The 24,288-nt window shown below is 50.3% G+C and overlaps 1 protein-coding gene across 9 annotated transcripts in view; it reads left to right on the top strand.

The window, feature by feature from the left end:
- The window catches only part of CADM1 (cell adhesion molecule 1), a 134,331-nt gene extending 111,373 nt beyond the window's left edge, over window positions 1-22,958 (top strand). For 3 of the 9 annotated variants that reach the window (XM_063178276.1, XM_063178274.1, XM_063178275.1), the window contains 5 exons: window positions 6,792-6,824; window positions 12,004-12,057; window positions 14,152-14,235; window positions 20,459-20,590; window positions 20,783-22,958. In XM_063178276.1, the coding sequence (XP_063034346.1) occupies window positions 6,792-6,824; window positions 12,004-12,057; window positions 14,152-14,235; window positions 20,459-20,590; window positions 20,783-20,901 (422 nt within the window). In that variant the 3' untranslated portion in view covers window positions 20,902-22,958. The remainder of the gene's footprint in view (window positions 1-6,791; window positions 6,825-12,003; window positions 12,058-14,151; window positions 14,236-20,458; window positions 20,591-20,782) is intronic. The other 6 variants (XM_063178280.1, XM_063178277.1, XM_063178282.1 and 3 more) reach the window with 3 other exon arrangements.
- Window positions 22,959-24,288: the final 1,330 nt, after the last annotated feature.

The following is a 24,288-nucleotide window of genomic DNA, read 5'->3' as shown; positions in this document are numbered from 1 at the left end:
GAGCTTTCCCTCTGTCACTTCAGTGTAGGTGCTTGAAAAGATTTCCTGCGTGACAGCTTGATCTTTTCCACGTATCCTGCAGCAGCATTGATATTCCAGCCATCCTTTAGTGTTTCAGCCCTTATCACTCCCGAGCCCTTTTTTATCAGTTAAATTGTCCTTGTGGCTTTCTTCATTAAGATGTACAATACGATACAGCAGAGCAAACAGCATCATTTGAATTGCCCTGGAGTGGCTCCTGGAAATGCTGGGCTCGGGCAGCCGTCGTTTCCTGGGAAATAAAGGTCCTTAATCACAGCCCAGCCCTCACCTCGGGTTCCCCTGGCTGTGCCAGCCTCCCCAGGCACTGGCACGCCCCCTCCCAGGACCAGGGTGCCATTCAGAGCTGCACATTGCATGTCCCACTCTCTCTCCACAGGTGGAATTGCACAGGTGTCTTGGCAGCGGTTTTGGTGAGCACCTGGGGGTGACACGTGCAGGTTGCCAGTGTTGCCAGCCCTGCAGGTGATGCTGCTCTGTAAAGGCACTGCTCTCCATCCTCAGCAGCAGGCTGGGGGCTCCTGATGTCCCCCCCAGAATGCCCATTTAGAGCATATTTTAAATCCCACTAGTCCCTTGGAGTAGCAGGTCTGGGTGGAGGTGTTTGTGTATCTCAGAGAGCTGTGACATTGCAGGCAGTGATTTTCACTTGAGAATGCCCAGAGCTGTTCCAGCCCCTTCAGTGAATGCGTGTGGAAAGGACCAAGCCCATCCTGTGGAAACAGGAACAGGAGTTCCTTCCTGAGGCTCAGGATTTGGGTGAGCCAAGAGCCAGCTCTCTTTGGCTTGGAGGAGTGCAGGAACCAGTGAGTTGTGGAGCTGAGAATTGATGCCGAGTTGGAGTATCAGCTCTCAAGCAGGGGCACGTGGTGGTGGAGCTCTCCTGTCACCCACAGGGCAGGCACTGTCTCCTGAGAAGCACACCTTTGTGTCATCCCAGCTGCTTTAAAAATAATGGCACGTGGAAATGTGAACTCTGGGAGCAAAAATAAGCTGCAGGTTTTCAGAGCATTTCACATGTCGAAAATTTATTTTATCCTCAGTAGGAGTTTGTCCTTTCCTAATTACAGCCGGTGGTGTGAGAAGCTGCAGTTGCAGGGGTGTATTCCAGCAGTAATCCCAGTGGCTGGTGGGCAGGCAGAATGCAGTCCCAGTCATCCTGTTCTCAGGTTTCCTTGTTCTAGGTCTGTGGGAGGCAGAGAGGCAGAGTGAGGATGTTTAAAGCCCAACTGTGTGCTGTCAGGATGGTGACATGGGCTCAGGCACGGCCACGTCTGCCTGGGACTGACCTGATCATGGAATTTGATTACAAAACACTTTTATTCCGCAGTCAGCTCGGAGTGGCCGGCGTCAGCGTGGCTGCCTGGACTCTGTCACAGTCTCTGCCTTTTCTGGGGGTGTGGAGGTGCCCACGCTGCCCACGGGAGATCAGCAGGAGCAGGAGGCTCCCGGTCTGCTCTCGGCATTCCCAGCCTGGTGTTGAGCTGTGACATGCTCGGCTGCTTGGTGCCGCTGGGCAGGGACGCAGCCCAGGGATTTGTTCCCCCAAATTATTTATTATTTAACTTCTGCTTTCTCTTGAAGGTTCTGCCTGTCCCTGGTAAAATGTCAAGTTAATTTAAAGATGATTCTTGGCCTTTCTGACATTTTCATCCAGGATGTGTCTGCATTAAAGGGGCTAAAGGCAGAGCTGACAGGCCTGGGACAGAAAATAAAATGAAATAAAATTCACTCTTTCAGTCCCATGTCCAGCCAGTAGCAGGCAGGACCTGTCATACGTGGCCTTACTTTTGGTGTACATAAGCAGTGCACAAACCATCATTTTGCTGAGCAGAAGCGTGGGTTGTGTGCAAGCTTGGGCTTGAAACCAAACCCAAATCCTCCCAAATCTGTGTGGAGAAACATGCAAAAGCATGGCTGGAGCCACTGTGCTAATTTCAGACTATTTTTGTTCTGGTCACACACAACATCCATACAGATTGTGATGATTTTTGTGAAACATCTGGTCTGCTAATCAAGCTGTCCCCAGGGCCCATCACAGGGCACTCGGTGCCAACCTGGAGCCCTGTACAGAGCAGATCAGGGGCTCGGGAATGCAGGGGACATCTCCATCGGTCCTTGGAGGAGCGTGTGGTGAGGGAGAGGATGGCTGAGCTGAAGGAGGGGACGGATGGGTCACTGCACTCAGGTTTGAGCCCCATCACCCCATTGCTGTGGGATGTGACACCTGTGCTGGTGTCCCGCAGAAGTTTCATCCAGAGGAACACTGGCAGGGTTTTGCAGGCGTTTTCATCGGCCCCAAGGAGCTGAACCAAAGCAGGATCCGTGTGCAGTGCTGCATGGTGTCCCTCAGGCTGCTCGAGGCAGCAGTGTGCAGGAACTCACCCTCGCCCCGGTCAGTGCATGTGAAGCAGTCTGGAAAATCGGGAAGAATAAGAGCTCCACGCGTCAGGGATCAGATTGGCTTTTGGTTTCAGTTCAGAAAGCAATTTAAAAAGCAATATATTGAATGGATATCTATACTTGCTAAAGCCTCTTTAAATTTAAAAGGCAGCAGCGTGTTTTGCCGTGATTTTGTGGATGTGCTGCTGCGATTCTGTGTGTGCTCCTCAGCCCAGCACCAGGTACCTCTGCGAGGCTGCAGCACTGCGGCTGCAGCATTCAACCAGGGGAATTTAATTTTGCTGCTGGGGTTTTAATATTCCTCCATCGTGCTTGTTCTGTTTGAGGCTGTGGACTAATTACAGCCAAGTTTAAAGGGCCTGGTCTGTCACACTCTGCAAACAGTTTGAAGTTGGAGAGAATCCATTTGAGAGAACGAGGAGGCTCAGCAGTGGAGCTCATAACTCTGAGAAATGTGGCCCAGCTGCCTCCATGCAGTAATTTTATAAATATGTGTGTGTATATGTGTGTGTGCCCTTGCGTAGCTGCCTAATGGGGTGGTAAGTGCCTCGAGCTTGGGTGTCATATGAGTTGTCCTAGCTGGCAGATATTTATTTCTTACAGCCAGTGCTACACAGAAATCCCAATAAAGTGAAATTTGCAGCTTTGTAGAAGCCAATGGTTACTCCTTTGGGTACCTTCTGTAACTATAAACCTGGCCTCTGAGGAGCTTTTGTACATGAAGATTTTGGAAGGCCTTGACATTGCTCTGCTTTTCCTGAACAGTGTGTTTAGTTCTTTTCCTGATTGGCATTGGGAAGAGAAGCCTTGATATTAAGGTAGAAAATCACAGGTCTGTTTGGTTATGTGATTTGCATGTTCTCTTGGCTTTGCTGCACTGAGTAAACTGGCCCCTTCTTCATCACCAGCTTTCCATTTTAAATGATAGCCATCAGCCTTGGGTGATGGTGTAGCATGTTGATGGCCTGGGACCAGAACGGTGCTTTTTGCTGATGGCAGAGCCTTTCCTTGGCTTTGATCAACATTAGCTAAATCAGGAGTGTATCAAAGACTTCTTGTTGGTCAGCATTTGAGAAGAGATGGTTTTTGTTGCAGGACATGGGGCAGAAGGCTGATTTCTGGGGTGCTGTGTGCCTGCTCTGACATGGAAGTGTGGCTGTTCTTAAAAGTAAAGCAGAAGCTGGGGGCACAACCTCAGGATTCAGAAAAGCCCCTTTGAAGTTAGCCAGTCCAGCCTGAAGTTACAGGTTGTGTGAGCAGCAGCATTGCAGGGCTGGGGTGTCCCTTCCCAGGTGTCCCTTCCTGGATGTCCCTTCCCAGGTGTCCCTTCCCACGTGTCCATTCCCAGGTGTCCCTTCCTGGATGTCCCTTCCCAGGTGTCCCTTCCCACGTGTCCATTCCCAGGTGTCCCTTCCTGGGGTGTCCCTTCCGGGTGTCCCTTCCCAGGTGTCCCTTCCCAGGTGTCCCTTCTGGGTGTCCATTCCCAGGTGTCCCTTCCTGGGTGTCCATTCCTAGAGTGTCCCTTCCCAGGTGTCCCTTCCCAGGTGTCCCTTCCCGGGTGTCCCTTCCCACGTGTCCATTCCCGGGTGTCCCTTCCCGGGTGTCCCTTCCTGGGTGTCCCTTCCCTGGTGTCCCTTCCCAGGTGTCCCTTCCTGGGTGTCCCTTCCTGGGTGTCCCTTCCCTGGTGTCCCTTCCTGGATGTCCCTTCCCACGTGTCCATTCCCGGGTGTCCCTTCCCGGGTGTCCCTTCCTGGGTGTCCCTTCCTGGGTGTCCCTTCCCTGGTGTCCATTCCTAGAGTGTCCCTTCCCAGGTGTCCCTTCCTGGATGTCCCTTCCCAGGTGTCCCTTCCTGGGTGTCCCTTCCCTGGTGTCCCTTCCTGGATGTCCCTTCCCAGGTGTCCCTTCCCAGGTGTCCCTTCCTAGGTGTCCCTTCCCAGGTGTCCCTTCCTGGATGTCCCTTCCTGGATGTCCCTTCCCAGGTGTCCCTTCCCAGGTGTCCCTTCCCAGGTGTCCATTCCCAGGTGTCCCTTCCCAGGTGTCCCTTCCTGGGTGTCCCTTCCCAGGTGTCCCTTCCTGGATGTCCCTTCCCAGGTGTCCCCTCCCAGGTGTCCCTTCCCAGGTGTCCCTTCCTGGATGTCCCTTCCCAGGTGTCCATTCCCAGGTGAGGAGCGGCAGTGGCGGGGCTGGGACACACCTGGATTTACAGGAATGCCCTGATCTGGTACCAAAGCAGCAGTGACAGCTTTCTCTCCTCTGCCACGTGGTGATGTAGAACCACACCAGTGTCAGCACGTTCGTGTCTCTAGCAGGGGTCTCTCCCTGCAGAGCCCTGGTGTGTGCTGCCCTCCTTCCCACAGAGCACTGGGGCTGGACAGGACTCCCCGAAAGCTCACTCTAAACTTTAACCGGTCTGTGTTTCCTACTGCAACCATCCAAACCATTTGCTAATCATAACTTTGTCATTCCAGCTGCAGCCAACATGTTGTTTGACGTGGATATTTGTTCGCACTTACAACCGCTTGAGAACTTTATTTTGTGTAACCTGTCGGTCTCTGTCCCCGGACGGGGAAGCGAGATGCACTGTCCAGTTTGCACTGTTTCTTGACTAATAATCTCTTCCAGCACATCAATACAAGTTTGCTTCCAGCAGATTCTCTATTTATTGTAAAAGCTGACATAACTCTTTTTATTTCAGGAAGACAGTAAATTGAGACTATTTATAGATGCCAAGATGCTATCTCAGGAATTAATACTCAGTTTTACAACCCCTTCTAAACAATGGCTTCCCCCCCACCTCCACCACCATTTCCCCTTCCACCATTTGCTTGGTTAAAACAAATGGGGATTGCTACCCAAAACCAAAGCAAAGCCCTGCTCTTGGTCTCCTCGTGGCTTTGGAAGGTTTCCCCTGCAGCCCCCAGGGCTCCCGCAGGAGAACAAGGGCTGGCCTCCTTGAGGGTGCCTTAGATTTGGTTGCCAAGATGAGAACAGCCTACATTGGCAGTGGAAACAGGCTAATGATGGCTTGATAATCTGTTTTGAGAATCTTGGTGCAGTTTGTTAAACTGTGCAGGGTTTATTTGTTTTGCTTCCATAATTAAAGCATGTAGACCTTGTATCTGTAACTATTATGTATTCCTTGTATGATTCTTGTCTTTGCTGCTGCTTCAGGAATTCAGCCCTGGGCTGTCCTCAGCTAAATTGCCAAGACACGGGTCCTGTTGTTTCCACTGCTGCCTCTGCCAGCACAGGGCCCTGTCCCTGGGTCCTGGGCCAGCATGTCACGGGGAAAGGCCGCTGTGAATTGTCTGTTGTGCTGCAAAACCCAAGCTCCAGGCTGCTGTGCAGGCCTCAGGTGCAGCGCTGCTCACCCCCGGTGTTACCCACCCAAACACTGCCCGCCCCAGCCAGGCAGGGCTTGGTCTGGGATTCGTTTCAGTTCTGGGGAGCCAGCCCCCTCCAGCCACTGACCCCGGCCACAGAGTGCCTCCAGATGCAAAGCAAACAGCCTCCAACAGCTGAATTAGCCAGTAAATTGGGCAATGTGGTTACATTTGGTTTAGACCTGTTGGTGGAAATAACTGTCGGTAAAAGCCAAAAGATTTGGTCAGTCTTTTAAAACTGCCTGTTGCAAACTCCTGGAGGAGACAAGGCCTCTCTCCATTGGCAAGGCAGTGCTCCCCAGGATATTTCCAGTGAGATGTCGTCCATATGAAGTAGAATCAGCTTCAGACTAACCAGGAAAGAACATCTAGGATATTTTAATTACGCATAGCTGTTCAACCAGCTACCTGCTGCAGCAGAGGGACTGGTAATGTTTGTCCACTGTTGCCAGTTCTAGAACACCTTTTATGCTGATAAAAACGGTTCATGCTGCAGGTGGTGGCTGGGAGGCTGGAGGAGAGGCAGGAGCAGACTGTCCCCTGGCCAGGGGTGCTCAGAGAGGCAGTGTTTGAGTGTGTAACAGCGACGTGCCGAGCCTCAGCTCCTCATCCTGCTCTGGAGCTTCTGTTTTGTCCCCACCAACCAAACCGTTGGTGTCGGTGTTCTCCCCTGTCTCCTGTTCCCCTGACTTTGCAACCACCAGTAATTGTTCTGGCAAGGACCTGGAAAAAGAGAAAAATTTACTGTTTTCCTCAGGCTCATAGCTTTTGAACTGGAGGCATGTCTTCTAAACAGTGCAACTCACTTCAAATGCTTTTTGCCTTTCATTTTATTATTGCTTGTCACGCAATGTTCTTTGAAAGCTTGCTCATATATTATCTGTTCCATTTTTTCCATTTTCCCTTTTTTTGCATGCTGTTCCTCCTGTTTCTTCCCTTCCTCCAATCCTCTGTTCCCGTGTGTAGACACAACGGCGACGACAGAACCAGCAGTTCACGGTTGGTATCACATTCCTGTTTATCTTATTTCTCAGCGCTGCTGAGTGGCAAGACAAGCCTGGGAAGGGGAGGCCAAAAAGGGAACTGGAGTCTTCAAGGGAAAACTGTGTTCCAGGTGGACTCATCTCATAAATACAACATGGGTTCTAAGGCTGGAAAGTCTGTCTGCTCTTGTCATTTCTGCTGTGAGCTCCCCAGCTGATCATCCTGCTGCCAGGCACACACAAGCCCCATGGAAATGGCATCTAGGTCCAAGCAATGCCAATTGGTTCTCCAGCCATTGACTGAGAGAATCACTTCACACATGAAAAAGAAATTAAATTTTTTCTTTCTTTAGGGTTTTTGTTTGGTGGGGGTTTTTTGGGGTTTTTTTGGTTTTTTTTTTTTTGTTAGATTTTTGAGCATTTTCCTTGGATTTTGAGTTAGTTTTTAAGGCAGAGTATCCAGCGGGTCTGCTGGCACAGGGCAGCACTGGGATTCTGGGATGCTCCACAGAGGAGCGCTCGCCTCCAAGGTCGGCAGGGAAGTTTGCGTTATTACACTGCAGAAGGAGATGGGGAAAACAAATAGCAACACTTTCCTCTCAGCATAGCAGTCTAGCAAAGTAACCCTTCTCGTCTGCTCGAGGCAGTCTAGCTAACAGCTTGACAGCTTCCTGAGCTCCCTCCATTCCCCGGCGAGCCTACGTACGCTGCAGGCTGGAAGTTGAGCATCCCATTTTTTTTGGCACGAGCTTACTTTTCAGCTGAAGAACCAAAACCTCTGACAATTTTTAATTACAGCTAATCCATGTTGGACTTCGTTGTTCTGGTTTCTTTTGACTCTGATAAATTAGCTGATTTTTTACTGACAGAAATCCCTAGCACAGAGCACCCGTTCTCCTGCCTGCTCCCCTCGAGGCGATGCTTGGGTGAGGTCAGAGGCAGGACTGAGTGAAGCAATCATTCCATAGCAATGTGCCATATCAAATGGAGGAGCTTACACTTTTATCCCAAATAACTTACCTACCTGGATGCATTTTCCCACTCGGCATAAAGATCAGAAATCTTGGGGCACACTTGTGTTTTGTCTGTGTGTCAATCCCCCTGTGTGTGTTAGATGTCAAGAGCCATCGTTGCTGATTTTGTAGCTACATGTCTGTGGCTAGATGTTTATCCCTAAATTTGAAAAGGATCAGGTAGCCCCAGTGATGGCACAACTCCCAGCATCCTCTCTGGGTGTTGTTTCTGCATCAGGAAAGGCTCAGTGTAGGCATGTGTTAGACTCTGCAGTGAGGACAAGCTAGGCAGATGCTCACTGGCAAACCCCTGCGCCACTTTCAAAGCAATTCCTGATGTCTTTCCTTATTTTTCTTTGTTCTGAGGAAGCCATAAAAAGCCTGTTCTTAACTCAGGGCTTCCCCCCTCCATGGGGAGGATCAGTGCCGGGGAGGTGGCCAGCTGAAATGACAACCTATCCCAGTCAAACGAGCTGCCACAAACTTTCCTGCCTTAAAACCAGCCAGTTTGTTCTGAATTCCCCTGTGCTTGCCCTTGTGGGGTGCTTTTCCCATGAAGACTCTGGATTTCTTTCCAAGCTTGTGTTGCTGGAGTGTGTATGGAGTATACCAGGTGTTTCTGTATGTTGGCCATTTGTTCTTTCTGATGTCCGATGGGAGTGAGCATGTCTGTGAATGACTAGAAATGCATGGGCATGAATACAGCCAAATGGATTTTCTCCAAAAACGATTTAAAATTAATTGGGGGAAGAAAAAAGAAAATCAACCAACCAAAAAAAAAAAAAACAACAAAAAAGCAAAACCAAAAACCAACCCAAAAAAGAGCTTGCTAGCAAAGAAAATGGAATGTAAGGAGCCAGCATAATGCTTCAATCGGGGAAAGAGGGTTTTGAGCCATTTGAAGTTTTGGAGTGTATCCTAGAGGACTGGGGGGAAGGAGTCCTGTGTGTGTGTGCATGTCCCAGCAGTAGCCAAGGCCCTGCCATTCCCGTTTCCTCACGGGATGGAGTTGACGGCAGCGATGCATGAGTGACCTAACGCACGAACGTTGTTAACCCTTTTGTTGAAAAATGAGAGCTTAACTGTGAATTTTCTGATGCACTTTCTCCTTTCTCTGCACTGTTCATTGCCAGAGCTCCAATAACAGCATGGTCATGGCCGGCAGGAAGGCTTGTGCTTCCGCTGCACCCCACGAGCTGGGGTTTCCCAGCCTCAGCCCTCCTCCCTCCCGTGTGCCCCGTGGCGTCAGGGTGCCCGTGGGGCTGGAATCACAGCTCCCACTGCTTGAGCTGGAGTACAGGCAGAACTCGGTGGAGTTCGGAGTGTGACAGCCCGGAGTGTCTGCACCACTCACTCTGGGCAGAAAGCACTTTTTCTGCCATGCCCTTTCAATTTTCCACCATGCCCCTCTCCCCACCATAACCAGTGTGCCAGTTTTTAATGCCCTGGCCCCTGTTGGCCCTCAGTGGCCAGGGAGCTCACACCTCACAAAGTTCTGGCCTTTGGGGAGCCCCTCAGGTGAGATGCCCAGCTCATGTTTGCCCCCTGTACAAGCAGGACATCTCCAAGCAGCCATGACCTTAAACACACTGACCTTGTGTCCATTTTTTTCCAAATTCTGCCCTTACCCTGTTGTAAGCAGAGAGCTCTAAATGCTCAGAGTAATTCCCCAGGATGTGGGTGCTGCCCACACAGGGCTTTGTGCTTGAGGCCCTGTCCATCCATCTGTCTGCCCAGCAATGGGGGGCTCAGGGCTGCTCCCCCTTCCCCTGGCAAGGCAAGAACCAGGCAATGGTTCAGCAGAGGCAGAATTTCTGCTCATTCCTGTGGAAAGATAGGGTTTTGAGCCATTTGGAAAAGCCTCCTCTGAAGCTGGCAAAGCAGGAAGCCTGGAGTGAAGGTTTAAAATAAGGAAAACACCCTGGTCACAAATGAAGAGTGGTAAGAAAATACTTGGCCCATAATGCAGCAGGTAAATTATTTTACAGGCTGGAAATCCTTCCCTGAAGCCTGTGTGGGTTTTTAATTGTGGCCCTAGCATGCTTGGTACAAGAATAGGTAGCACTATTGTGTTACACTCTTGTTCCTTTTTCTGATAGCCCTCAGTCCCAGAAAATGCTTGGCTGAAGCCAAAGCCAGGCTGCACCAGAGCACCGGCCACGTGTACATCCTGCCAGGTGCCACAGCAAAGGGCTTTCTGCACTGCCATCACCAAGCAGCTCTGCCAGTCCCACTGCCTCCTTCTCTCTTGGAAATGCCCTACTTAAAAGTGCAGCAAATAGTGAATGCGCTCCTCAGTCTGTTTTACAGCTCCCATCCTTGGGGCGGTGAATAAAACATCACAGCGCTGCCTGCTCTGCGCAGCGCCGCATGAAACGGAATCCCTAATTGCTTATTTAGGGCCTGAGATGGGAGAGAAATTGGCTTTTCCTGAAGAAGTGGGTGTAGCATGGGAGCCCACAGGAGCCTAAACGTACCCAGGGTGCCCGGTGCTTGTGTGAGCACCTTGTGTGATGCACTCACCGAGCCGGCTCTGCCCGCCGGGGATTTATCATTCCCAGGGAAATGGAGCAGAGTGAAAAGTTCCCTTTCATTTCTGTGACAGCGGCAGCGGCAGGCTTTGAGTTCATCCCCTCAGAAGTGAAAAGAAGGGGCTTTAGTAGCCAGTATGAAAGTTTAATGAGAAAAATCAAGAAGTAATTTACCACCTATTTAAATGCCTCACAACAGGTTTTAACACCGGCCGGTGGCATTTGTGAGTGTCCCAGGTGCAGGGAGAAGCGAAATTGTGGAATTGTTGCAAATTTTATTCTGAAAAGGACTTTTTTTTTTCCTTCATAAAAAATGCAGCGTTGCCCTTTTTCATCAGTGAGAAAATGTAGTTCCTTGAAAAGGAACTCTCTACAGAATCAATTTTTGGAGAGAGAAAAGTTGAAGGGCTCCTCTGCCAAGTGCAGCTTTGCATGGTCAATGGTTCTGTGAGTCAACTGTCGTATTTATAGATCATTTATAGGAAAAAACCTCCTGAAAATCTGAAAAGGACTCCCTGAAACCCAAGAGTGGCACACAAGCCTATTTCCTGCTATTAATCTAAATGGCTTCCCACTTCAGGAGGTAATACCAACGTAGCTTCCTGATGATTTGATGCATTTAAAAACTAATCACTGAAAATAAGTTTCATTTTTAAAGGGCAGTGTATATATAAAAATACACATATTGCTGCTTTGCAGTGGGGCCAAGTCTGCACATTGACCATACTGCACTCACAGCTTGGCTATTTAACAGAGTCAGCTCTGGTAGCAGTCTGAGCTGATGATCCCAGGTTCCCCAGGGATCTCTTCATGGGAATTTTTTTCCTTTGCTCACGCATTTGCTTTTAGTGGCCAGCAGCAAGAGTGAGTCCTGCAAGTCGCAGCCCGCAGGGTAACATTTCCCCAGCCCACATTTCAGTGAGTCTGGGTGGCTCCTGGCCCCGGTTTGCCCTGGCACTGGTGCTGAGATGTCCACCTCTGGAGATGCTCTGCCTGCAGAGCCCAGCACTTCCTCAGACCCCCAGAGCAGGCAGCACTAAGGCCCTCACGGACAGTGCTGCCTGTGGTGGCCATGGCCACGTGCCTCCCTGGTTGCTTTAGAGCTTTGAGGACAGATGCTTTTCCCATAAATCCATCACATTTGGGCCAATGAAAAAAAGCCGGTGTGTCCCATATTTTGGCAGAGGACACAGCCCACAGCCTGCAAACGGGCCATGACATGCACTGCGCAATATTCATATTCTGTCATTGGTAAATGTCCTGACTTGTCACCATGACCAAAACTAATTGGATTGGTTGCAAAATTGGAGGCAAGTTTTCCATTGCTCTCTGTATGCAGGACTGAAATCGGCCTTGACTAAATTGGGAAATTGTCCCCAAAAGGCAGAGTGTGGGGCTCTGCATGCTGTTATGATGGTCTCAATACCACGTTCCGTGTGCCAACAGTGTAGAGCGAGGAGCATTTCTGTCTGTAATGAAGGCCACGATTGCACTGCTGTCACACGATGGCTCTGCCCGCACCGGCAGACGGTGGCAAGTGACTGACGCATTCTCTTTTTCCCCCTCAAGAAATTCATCCTCAGTTCTTAAGTGTGTTGTTTTTTGTCGCTTGAGAAACGCAGAGAAAAACGAGTCTGTTTTTACTTGTAAGGCTTTACTCAGTTGCCCAATTCGGCCGAGGAGCTGGACTATGGGGATCTCTCAGGTAAGGGCTAGTCTGTAGGTAACCCGCTGCTCTCCTTTGCTAGACACTGGTTCCACTCTGGTTTCTGCATCTTGGCCATGTTGCATTGTGCAGTCGCTATGGCGCAGCCATTCCCCCCACGCTCCTGCAGCTTGGAAGCGCGCTCCTTTCTGTTGGGGTTCTCCTCTTTTTTTTATTTAATTTTTTTATTTTGGCACCCATTTCTGTGTGGCATCCTCGGGGCAGGAGGCGCAGGGCACCAAGGCCAACCCTTGTGGTTCCCTCCTGGCTGGGATTTTTTGAACATTGAATTGGAGACCGGTTGAGTTGAGTCTTTGTTTGTAAAACACTTGACTCTGCCGTGTTGTGTGAAACCCCCCTTTAAACAGGTGGCCAGCACTAACCCTTGGCTGCTCGGGGATTCCTCATCATTCCAGCATCAGATTGGCAGTAAAAAGGAGGTGGTTGTTTCATCAGTGAGGCCAAGCCAAGTAAATGGTTCAAGCCTCTTTTTATCCACACTGGTCTGAAAGGGGCATCAATGCATCCTCATGGCTGCTCTTTGCCAATTAGTGCTGATTGGGATTAAAGCATAACAGCATCTTCAGTGGATGCAGTTGGGTGCATTCAGAGCAGAGACTCTACCAGTGGTACAAACCTAAATCTTTGTTTTTCATGTTTTCTTATAGAAATGCACCTATTTTTTTTTTCTTTTGCCCCCCCTTGCAGAGCATCCCTGCAGACTCCTGGTACCTGCTGGGCTCTGTGGCTGCTCCAGCACAGGGTGCACAGTCCTGGCCATAGGGCAGGAGCAGCCACTTGTCCCCCTGGGAGGAGCCCAGCCCAGGGACTTGGAGCCCAGTGCTGTTCCTCTCAGGGGTTCAGCATGGAGCAAAAAAATACTCCAAAAACCCTGAGTCCTCATCTTACTCCATCAAATGGTTCCCTTCACCCAAGCAAATCAGGATTGTCTCATCCCATAAGCCACTACAGGTGTGCTGTGGCCAAGAGGTCAGAAATGATGGATTCATTCTGGATGTTTACTAACACTGAGCAATGCTAACAATTATTATTGCAGGCCTGGGACAGATCCCATAGGTAAGATGCACCAGGGCTGTGGTGAACATCCCTGAGTGGATGGGGAAAATTTTTTTGTCTTAAGTTCTTTTACTTTTAAAGTTCTATTTTTTAAGGAAAAATACACTTTTTGGTGAATGAAGAGAAGAACCTGAAACAATTCCTCAAGGGAATTTCCCAGAGTGGGTGCTTGCTCCCCAGCCTGTGCTGCTCAGAGGGGCTCACACCTTTCCCGGAGCACACAGCTCAGTGTAGTCCTTTTTCTGAGTCTGGAATGGAAACCAAAAATTGCCCCCCCCTCTACAGAACGCAGCTCAGGCAGAGCTACTGCCCACAGTGAGCACCTATCATGTGCTGCCAAGCAGCCTTTCTGGAGCATCTGGTTTGGCTGCTGGTTTTTTCCCTAAGAATTTCAAAATTTTGCTTGTTGCCCTTTGGGTTACTCCTGCTGCCCAAAGGGTGATGATCATTCCTGGTCAGCATCATACTGGGTCAGGTATGGGGGAGGCACTAGAGAGAGCCCCAGGCCCTTGTCTGCTGCAGACAGAGTGGTCTCTGCCCCATGGCTTCAGAGACTGAAACCAGGTCACGTTTTTGGCCCGGGGTCAGCACATGGGGGCTCTCAGATGGGTGGTCCAGGTGAGTGCTGGAGTTGAGCTCTCCATTGGGAACGCTGCCCTCTGCTCCAGCTGGATTAACCACCCTGGGGGATGCAGGGCACGGACCCACCCTGGGAGCCTTGGGCACCACCCTGGGGGATGCAGGGCACAGACCCATCCCCATGGGGACCCTGGGCACCACCCTGGGGGATGCAGGGCACAGACCCATCCCCACGGGGGACCCTGGGCATCACCCTGAGGGATGCAGGTGGTCCCACCCCCATGGGGACCCTGGGCACCACCCTGGGCAATGCATGGGTGCCCCATGGGTGACCCTGGGCACCACCCTGGGGGACACAGGTGGTCCCACCCCCACGGGGACCCTGGCGTGGCGGGCGGGGGCTGCTGCCGTGTTTGCTCAGTGTGCTGTTCCTTCCAGGTACATCTGTCCCACCCACAGCTTCAGCCGAGGCTCTGCCGACTGAGCAATTAAGTAATGCATCCCTTGCCTTCCGCCCTTCAGGTAGCCTGAGTCCAGAGCCATCCTCTCTCCTGGGCTGAGCTCTGTGTGTCCGTGCCTCTCTCTCGCAGTCCTCCTCTTGTTCCTCACGTCCTGAGCCCTTAGGGTACGGAGAGGGCTGGCCTGGCACCTCTCAGTTCCTCACTCCAGCCTGGCACAGACCGGCAGGCAGGGTTCCTGCAGCACTGGGCACTGAGGGGGCAAACCTGAGCCTATGTGCGTGTGTGCTGTGCACACCTGTGCGTGCAGGTGCACACACACAGACACTGCCGTGGGCTCTGGGCACGGCGCTCCAGGGACCCCTGCCCACACTCCCCAGGCTCTCCTGGCTCTGCTCCAGAGCACCAGCACCTCCTGTGAACCGGGGAATGGTTCCCTGACCGAAAACCATCAGCCTGCCTTTGCAGAGGGGATGCTGGTGGAGCGATGGCATCGGCTGCGCACGGGGCTCCCTTCTCCAGAGAGGAGTCCGTGGAAACAGCCGTGCAGCTCTGAGCTCTGCCACGGTGAGCACATTTATTCAAACAAAGCGCGTTATTTTTTATGAAGCGATCTTGAAATGGGTCGCTGAAGGGGAGCTTATTGATTGAAGAAGGATGAACTCCTCAAATTTCTCTGGTTTAAATTAGACCAAATTCAATTACGATACGACAGGCAGGTTAACGCTGCTCTTTAACAGCCCCTCAATAAATTCGAGGAGGGGTAGCCTGCTCCATGCCACGCTGTGGGAATGAATAACATTATTGCTCATCCTGTCATGGGCAGGCAGTGATTTCTGTCCTCCCATGTCGTGGCTAAGTGCTTTATAGTGCTCACAGAGTAACGGCAGCCTGCTCTTCCACCAGCACCCCCTGCCAAGTCCAACCTCTAGTGCTGCTCCATCATTTCAAAAACTTCATTCCACAAAAGAATTGACCCCAGATTCATTTGGGAGGTGTCAGTGCAGTCCTGATGTTTTCTACCTCCAGGGAAAAGGAATAATTGGCTCACCAGGTTTTCAGGAGTGCTCAAATGACTTAAGGCCATTAAACACCCAAATTGTGACCTGTGGGATCTTCAGGCATACTGATGGGATAATCATTTAACAAACGAAACTGTAATCAGATTTACAAGCGGTCACTTGTTTAGGAATTCTTCAAAGCTGTTGGCATAGGTTTCCTTTCCCCTGCTGCGATGCAGATGTTACCTGCACATCTGGGAAGCTCAGGAGCTTCAGTGGGGTTGGTATATATGAGCTTGCTCCTGCCCACAAGTTCAGCCCACACTGCCCAATGTCAGGAGCTTGACCTTAATTTTCACCCAGAAATAGAAGGTAAATTTTTGTGCAAGTGCAACAGTAAATCCTGATGTGCCAAAAATAATGTCTTAACTCCATTTTCATAAAAATCTCCCTGTGTTCTCTGCTTTTACAGCAGAAACGGACATAGAGGAAGGTCAGGGCTGTACAGAGATACCCCAAATGTTGCGGTTGGGCTAAGGTGAAGCTGGAGGGAGGTGAGGAGGAAGGACAGGAGTCAGCAGCCCCACACAGCCGGGGTTCCACATCCCAGCAGGACAGGCTGCGTGTCCCAGTGCTGCCTTTGCTCCACACCCTGGCTCCGAGCTGGGGAGAGCCGTAAGCGGCTGGGGAGCGAGCAGAGCAGGGCAGGAGCTGCTGGCAGCAGTGTCAGTGTCAGCAGCGGTGCCAGCCGCCCTGCAGAGGTGGGGCCAGCTCCTCCGGCTGCAGGAGGCTCTGGGAGGAAGGAGCTGCTGCCTCCAGGTGCTCGAGGATGCTGGTGTGTGCTCCTGGCACCAAGGTGAGCCCAGAGCCGCCGCCTGAGCCTCGCGGGACGCGCTGCTGAGAGCGAGGGGAGCGCTAAAGGTAAACCTGCAGTGGTTTGACCCAAATCGGTCTCAGGCTGTTAGTGAGGGTAGAAAGGAGATTTAAATACAGGCAGCCCGGGCCAACCCAGTCTTGCCTTTACTCTTGGGATGCTGCTGCTGACGGAAAGAGTGGAATATTCATAGATACATCTATATTTAAAGCCTCATTAAAGTGGAATTGAGTGGAACCTATTCATTGAGAAGTTGGGAGCAGAGAAGTCTTCCCTGTGCTAAACCTCAGTGTAAGCACTGACCCAGACTGTCAGAGTGCTGCTCTTACCATCACCAACATTTTTCTTGAGAGCCCACAGAAAGCTGATTTTAGCACTTACATTGGCAGAAATGTTAGAAACCTGGAGATCATTAGAACATTCGCTTTCTAAGAGTTCCCCCAAAGCCCCCATAGCTGAGAGCCTGCAGGTGTGAATCACAGATGATGATTATCGATACTTAGATGGACAATCTCCAGCTCAGCATCTGCTCCGTACTGCTCCTAACCTCTGGAATTAGTTCCTTCGTTCTGTGATGAGTAGGAAGCAGTCCCAAACCCCTTTCTCTCCTGTCTGTGTGCTGTTTGCTGAGCCGCACTTTTTGTTTAAAGGAAAACTTCAAGGTTGCCATTCCAGCAGTGTAATCACTATTTTGTTGATTACATGAGCAGTTGGTAAAAATAATCAGCAAAAATAAATTTAAAGCTGCCCAAGTCTCTTGCTGGCACCCCTAGAAGAGGCTCTGGAGCACTGCTGCTGCTGTACAGTGATCTGCACCATGGGCACACGGGCCCAGTACTGCATCCCCTGAAACCCTGGTGTCCCCTGTTGTGGGGTGCAGCAGTGCCAATCCCCTGGGGAAGCAGCACAGCACTTGGAAAGACAAATTGATTTTTTTTTCCTGCATGAGTTCAGCTCTGGAAAGTGGATTGTACCATTACCTCTGCAGTTTTCCTTTAAGGTGCTTTGGTGCCAAGCAAAGCATCGACCCAAAAACGGTTCAGCCAAGGTGCACCGTAGCTGCAGAGTAGCCCTGAGGGGGCATGTTGCTGACAACATGCTGTGGTGTCTGTTCATTCCCTGCGCTTCCCTCCTTCTTTCTGCCCCACCCACAAAAATTCACAAGCAAACCCAAAACAAAAGCCTAATAGGCAAATTCCTGATGATTCGCTGGAGAGGCCAGGATTCAGCTTGCTCCAATATATATTAACATCCTAATGGGAAAGCTCTGCATGTATACATTTACTGCGCCCTGACAAGAGGGAATTAAATGTCAGAAGGATTTGTAGCATCTGTAATTGAATTGGTGCTGAGAAAAGCAAATCTTGAGGAAGAATAACATATTAGGATTAGCAAATAATGTGGCATTTTGTCAGTTCCTGCCATCTCAACTGTTCCCTCTTCAGCAATAAAGTTGTGATTTCTGGTTTAATCAGAGATAGGAGGCAGGAATAGCTTGGGTGAATTGGAGACAGCATTTAAAGCAGATTCCGGTTGTTAAGGTCAAGTCTCTCGTTGGCTTTGGGGAATTATTCCTTGTTCCATAGACCTGACACTTTGTTAATTACCGAAGAAATAGCGAGGGACAGGAGGATGTGGAGGGGCTGTTGCTGTGCTGGTGGCACACAGACAGGTTTGCTGGGAGCATTGTGGGAATCACTGGCTGTGGGTTTGGGCTTTGCTGTGCCTGCAGGCAGAGCTCTTGGTGCTGGGTCATGCTCCAGAGCATGCAGGGTTTGATGAGGGGCTGGAGGCAAGGAGAGGAGATGCTGCAGCGGGAATGTTTTAGGCTGTGTGTGAGCTTGAAGAGGTATTTAGCCACGTGTATAACAGCATGAACTTGGGGCTGGCACCTTGCAGGGGTCTTCCTTGAGAGGAACAATTGAGAAAAATGGCCCTGCACGTCTCAGCAGAGGAACTGACACTTAACAAACTCTGCTGAGCAAACCTGGCAAGGCTGTAGGCCAAAGTCCCTTCTCAGGGGAGCCCTCGCTCCCTGCTCTTGGCACGATGTCAGGCAAAGGAAGACAGGAGGGATGTGTCAGGCACGGGGCTCTGGCACAGCCCCATCCCTGCGGCACCGGGTCGGTGGGACAGCGCGGAGGCTGCCGCCGCCAGCACGAGCGCACGGCTTCGTCTTTCCAGAACCTTAATTTATGGTGATGAAGAAAAAATGCCTCTTGATGCAAAATCCTGCTGGAAGCACATTACAGAGCCGTAACTCAGCATGTTTATGCCCCTCAGCTGTTCCAGATGTCAACAAGGCACTCATCGCCCAGGCTGGGATGCTGCTGGCTGCTCCGAATGCACCCGAGCGGAACTGGGCGAAAGTTTCTAAAAAAATAAGAAAAAAATGGAGTGAAGCATGCCTGAAGCAGCTGCTCCAGCAGATGAGCCAGTTCAGTTGCTTTGCAGAGAGCCGGTTCATGGATCAGCCAAGCTGGAGTGGCAGAGGGAAGGCTGTGTCGGAGTGGGGGCTCCCAGGATGCCCAGTGTGACTGGTGTTCCCCACCCTGGGCATCAGCAGATCCTGTCCCTGGGCACGGGATCAGCTCAGCACCCCATGGGTGTCCATGGGCACCTTTCCCTCAGCATGCAGGGATGTTCAGCTGCTCGCCACACAGCAGATGCTGGGAAGTGATCACAGCATGATCTGCTCCCACTGGAGATGAGACAGAAGGTCCTCCTTTGCTGTGCTTTTGGTTTGCAGGAAAATAATCTTTTTTGGCTGCAGTTTCTACCTTATCAGCCAAGCTGCTGGAAGGGTCTCCACAGTGTCTCTCACCACGCCCCAGCTCATCCCAGCATCTCTCTGCCCACACTGGGGCTTCTGCTCTCAGAGGTTACTCGAAAGTGGCTTTTATTCTTAAATTGTTTTAATTAAAAGACGCTTTATGGTGCTCTTGGTCCCTAGTTATTTACTTGGGTCCCTCAGTCCTTAATCTTGGAGCAGAATTGGAAATATCGATAGAAAGCGTAAATCCCAGCTGCTGCTCGAAAGCTTTGTATCAGGTCTCAGCTCAAAAGAGCCCCATTACCTTTAGCTGTCACGGATCTGTACGCTTGATCGATAAACTTCAAATATTATTAGAGGTGGAGGCTTCAGAGATTTGCTCTGTTCTTTGGAGGGAGACGGAGATAAATCTTTCTTAAAAATTGACTTGCATTTGCTCTCTCAGTCGTCCTGGCAAAACGCATTTCTCCGAGGTGTCCAGGCAGGCGCAGGCAGGGCAGATTTATGGGCCATGTGCTTCTTGTAGTGAAAGATTTAAATGGTAAATCCTTCACATATGACTTCACAAATCATGTAAAGTTAAAAGATTTTTACCGTTTCTGTTGCTGCTGTGCTTAAATTGTAAGGTATGGCCAGTAAATCATTTTAATAGAGGTGTCGCGCTTGACTCACTAAAAAAAAGAGACAATGGTTTAGCTTCTATTCCAAAATGTTAATGTATTAATCAGCGGGAGAATAATTGTTTTTTACTGCGTTATAAATCTCAGTTGCCATTAGGATTGCAGCGAGGGTTGATGTAGCTGCGTTCTTAAATTAAAATTGTTTACACTGCTATACATTCATTTTACATGGCCATAGCTCATCCGGGGTTCATTCCGGAGCTGTTCCTCCGCCACATCAGTCATCCCTCTCCCAGGTGACGGCGTCCCGAGGGAGAGGCGCTTCTGAAAGGAAACTAATTGTGTGGTGAGGAGTTAAATAAACGCAGTAAAGCAGTCGGAGGCTCTGTACAGTTACTGCTTACTGTTGGCCCTGGACTGGGTGTTAGCTTTTGGGTCAGGAGTGCGATGTCCTTATCGGTTGCATTGGACAGGAAAGATGGAGGTTCATGGTGGAACCCAGTTCAGTCACGGCAGAGGATGTTTGTAAACACATTTTCCATGCTGGCTGGGTGGCGTTTTGGGCAAGGAGTGTTTTGGGAAGTTGAAATGTTTTCAACAGGGCACTCGTTAATGCCATTTCTCAGAGCTGACGATTAATATTCCCGTATGGTACTGCTCTTCTCCATGCCCCATCCGCCAAGAAGGCTGAGGAGCACTATAGGGAAATTTCCCAAAATAGATCCCCACCAACAACTCCATGTGCCCTTCCTCCCCTCTCCCAGCTGTCTCCCACGTGCGTAGTCATAGTGCTGCTGCTTTTAGCGGAAAACACCTCGCGAGTCGAGCCGCCAGATCAGTTCGGCTCCGGACAAAGCTCCTCTGCCCGAACTCATCTGTCTAGTTAGCTCCATGCTTCACCCCTGCTCCTCTGGAGAGCCCGAGGGCAGCTCTCCCCGTCCTGAGAGCAGCTGCAGCCAGAGCCTGCCAAGAGCATTGCAGTGAGTCCCCAGTTCTTATTCCTCTTCTGATCTCAACAGATTCCCGCGCAGGTGAGGACGGCGCCATACGCAGCGTGGACCATGCCGTGGTTGGTGGCGTCGTGGCCGTCGTCGTCTTTGCAATGCTTTGCCTGCTCATCATTTTAGGGCGATATTTTGCCAGACATAAAGGTAAGACAGAGAGCAGAGCTGGAGGATGAAAGGCCAGGTTCGTGTGGCCCCTCAGTCGTGGTGTTGTCATGTCTGACGGGACACATGCCCCACTTTCTCTCCCAGCAGCACTTTCTGTTTCCTTTGTCAGTCGCTCCCTCAGCACCACACCGAGGCCCCGAAGGAGTCACGCAGCCTCCGCTTCCCTTGCAGGTACATACTTCACTCACGAAGCCAAAGGAGCAGATGATGCGGCCGACGCAGACACAGCCATCATCAACGCAGAGGGGGGACAAAACAACTCCGAGGAAAAGAAAGAGTACTTCATCTAGAGCAGCCTTGGTTCCCATGAGGTGTCCAACTGTGGACGGTTACTACTGGCCCTATTTAAACGCTACAAAGACAAAGTGATCTTGGAAGTTGCAACCAGCTTGTGTCTTTTTTTTTTTAAGGAAAAAAAAAAAGCAAATGGGTGGAGAGCGGTGAGGCCGGGAAGGTCTGGGATTTGCTGTGTAAAAATATTCCTCGTAAAGTACACTCTGCTGTTTGACACCTCAGTTCGTTTGGGTTTTCTTTTTTTGGCCAAGTCCAGCTTGGATTTAGTTTAGTGAAGTCATTTGCAGAAGATTCTGTGCCTTGTTTAATTTCTGTTCGTTCGGGTCGGGGGGAGGCTGGGAAGAAGAGGGGCTTCTGTGCGTTAGTTCCCTTCGGGTTTCTGTGGCTCTTCGTTTCCCCTTTCCTGTTTCTGGAGTTGCCAGCTGGGACCCCGTGGAGTAGGTGCGTTTCTCTGAAGGTGTTTCCCCTTTTTTCTCTTCACCAGTTTCCGTTCAGAACTCGAGCTCATCGGAGGAGAACCAGCACATTTTAGATGCGTAGTTTGCAGTTCAGTGTGCCCATGTCCCGTCCCCCTGTTGCCGTCAGGGCTCGGATGACACCCCCAAGCCCCCTTTTGTGGCTGTTTCAGGTGCTTTCGATGGTGCAGCTGGGAGATGGGCTGGAGCTCGGCAGAGGCGCCGCTCGGCCGTGGGGATGCGGGAGCAGGGTCCCTGCTGGGCAGGCAGAGCCCTCCCGGGTGCGGGGGCTTCTCCTCATCCTCTCCCGCTTGGCGGCCGTGGAGGCAGCAGGTAAAGCCCCTCTGACGTGTGAGCCCAGGCCCGGAGAGCGGCTGGATGAACAAAACTGCCTTTTTTTTCTACCTGCTGAGTAAAACGCGGGAATTCGTGTTGAAACGAGCGTGCTAATGACCACTAAAGCCATAGGTGCACAGGAGACTCTGGCTCAATTGGGATTGTAAGCGACAGGTAGCAAACTGCAGCGGGAAGACGGTATAAAGTTATATATGCTGACTTTTTTTTGGTGAGTAATCATGGATTTCGAGCGATACTTTTTTATTGTGTTTATGTGGCAAATGTATCTGATTTATTTAAGGAAAGCATTAATCTTAGTGTCAGGTTTGGGGATTTTTTTACGGGTTTTGGGGCGGGGGGGGGCCATTTCCGTGCGTTTGTTTTTTAATTGCTGTTTTTGGGCAGAACCATTACAATGTGGGATTCCTTTGGGAACGGGGCGGCCTGGGGCACCAAGCAGGCCCGTTTTCCCCGGCAGTATTCCGTCTTTCCCCTCTCTCACGGGCGGAACCTCGAGAAGCAAACACCCCGTTTTTCCGAGCAGCTTTTGCCGAGCGCAGCTCTTGTCTGAGCCCTCAGCACCATTGCCAAACCCCATCGCGGTGAGAAGCAGCCAGGCTGGAGCCGGGGGCTCCGCGGCACGGGACGGGCATCCTGGCCTTGAGCAGCCCATATTTGTTTGGAAGTGTACCGTAGTGCAGTGTTACCGATGTAACTTTGACTTACAATGTTGACATGTCTCAGGTTCATGTGTTTGATTGGTGTTTTCCGTCTCAGGTAGATTGCAAAATTTCGGCCCCACGCATTGGAAAAATAAAAAAAAAAAAAAAAAACCACGCATAAAAACAGGAGAAAAAACAGGAAATTATTAATTTTAGTTGTATATCGGTTTATGTATTTTTTCTTCAGTATACAGTGCACTGTTGAAATGTATTGTTGAGTATTACTTTGTACAGCTTTAGATCATTAGGACTTTGAAGCGTGAAGAAAGAACAACCTTGTTTAAAGGAGGATCACAAATGAAGAACGCAGAACTGATGATAAACAACCTTGTTCTTTATTTACCCGGCCTTTTTATTTTTTCCCCTTAGGCCAGTTCTGTTTTAAGGTGTCCATGGAAGATGTTACAGTGTAAGAAAATACATATCCATCTGTTCCCATTCACATTTTGTATTGGTTCATGTATCCCATTTTTACAAAGGAAAAGAAGTACTATAAAATATCTGTCTTCTTAATAAAAAAAAGTTAATGTTACAAAACTAGACCTTGTTTTGCACTCTTTATCCCAGCTGTTACAGAGTCCACTATCTGAGCTCCACCTGCAACATGGGCAGGAGGAGCTGGGGCTGAGCAGGTCACGCTCAGCACCAGGACAAAAGGAGTTAAACCTGATGTATTGAACCTGCATATAATGCGGAGCAGATTTCATAAGTTTCTTGTTTATAATTGCTAAATTATTTTCTTTGAGGAGCAGTGCCTTGGAGGAAGTTGATCTGACACTGATATTCCAACTTTCCCAAGCTGCAGTAGGTCAGTACACAAGTTCTTAATGGCAGACAGATATTTAAATCCTGCCTTGTAAGGTAAGGTAAGGTAAGGTAAGGTAAGGCAAGGTAAGGTAAATAAGGTAAGGTAAGGTAAGGCAAGGTAAATAAGGTAAGGTAATCCTCCCTTGAAATATGTGACCTCCTTCAGCCCATTGTTGTCTCCCATTCAGCCCTGGCACTGCCGGATTTCCTGGCGTCTGTCTGTGGAACACCTGGCATTTCCAGGCTGTGGCTCCGGGGTCTGTTTGCCCCCGACACGTGGATCCAGCCGCCGGTGCTGCTGGAAGGATCCGTCCGGCTCCGCTCGGCCTCGGGCAGCGGCAGCAGCACCGACATTCCTCCTCTCCTCCTCCGGCCTCCCCTCCACCACAGCCCCCCAAACCAGGCAGCTGCGGCACTGAAATTAGAATCATTAATCTTTTATGTTTTGCACAAAGGATGAGGAGGAAGACAATTGCTTTTTGAGGAGATCACACGGAGAACAACCGTGCAGAACGAGCACGCTTGGCCCCCAGAGGGGCTGCGTGGACCCGGGGGTGTGTGCCCACACCAGGGCCACTGTCCAGCTCCTGAGCACTCGAGGCATCTCGTGGTTATGTCACAAATAAGGTTTTTCTGAGCGAAATTGTGACACAGGGAAAAACCATAGGGCAGAGCCAAAAATGCTGCTCGTTCTTTTCTTACCTGAAATGAGCAGAGCAGCTTTGATGGTTTCCATGGCTATTCAATTATTTCAGTGCAGAAGAGGTTTGTGCCAGCTCACGATGGTTTTCTCCAGCACTAATTGTGTCTCACACTTGTGGTGTGTGTAATTTATCCTCTCAGGGGTCCACATCTTTCAGGGTTTTAAGGTTATTTAGTGGTGCTTTTCTTCCCATTGAACCTAAACACTCTGCTCCTTTGCTTTTCTGGCCCTATACAGACATTACAAATAGGTGGCAGAAAACTGTACCTGTAGCATGCAGGATCAGGGACCTGGTGAAACCCTTTGCATTAACTTCTCAGACACTGAGACACAAAGAACTTGGATGGGGAAAGCTGGAGA

This window comes from Melospiza melodia, chromosome 29 (assembly GCF_035770615.1).
Source record: "Melospiza melodia melodia isolate bMelMel2 chromosome 29, bMelMel2.pri, whole genome shotgun sequence".
Classification (NCBI taxonomy): domain Eukaryota; kingdom Metazoa; phylum Chordata; class Aves; order Passeriformes; family Passerellidae; genus Melospiza; species Melospiza melodia.
This window is presented reverse-complemented; position numbering and strand designations above follow the sequence as displayed.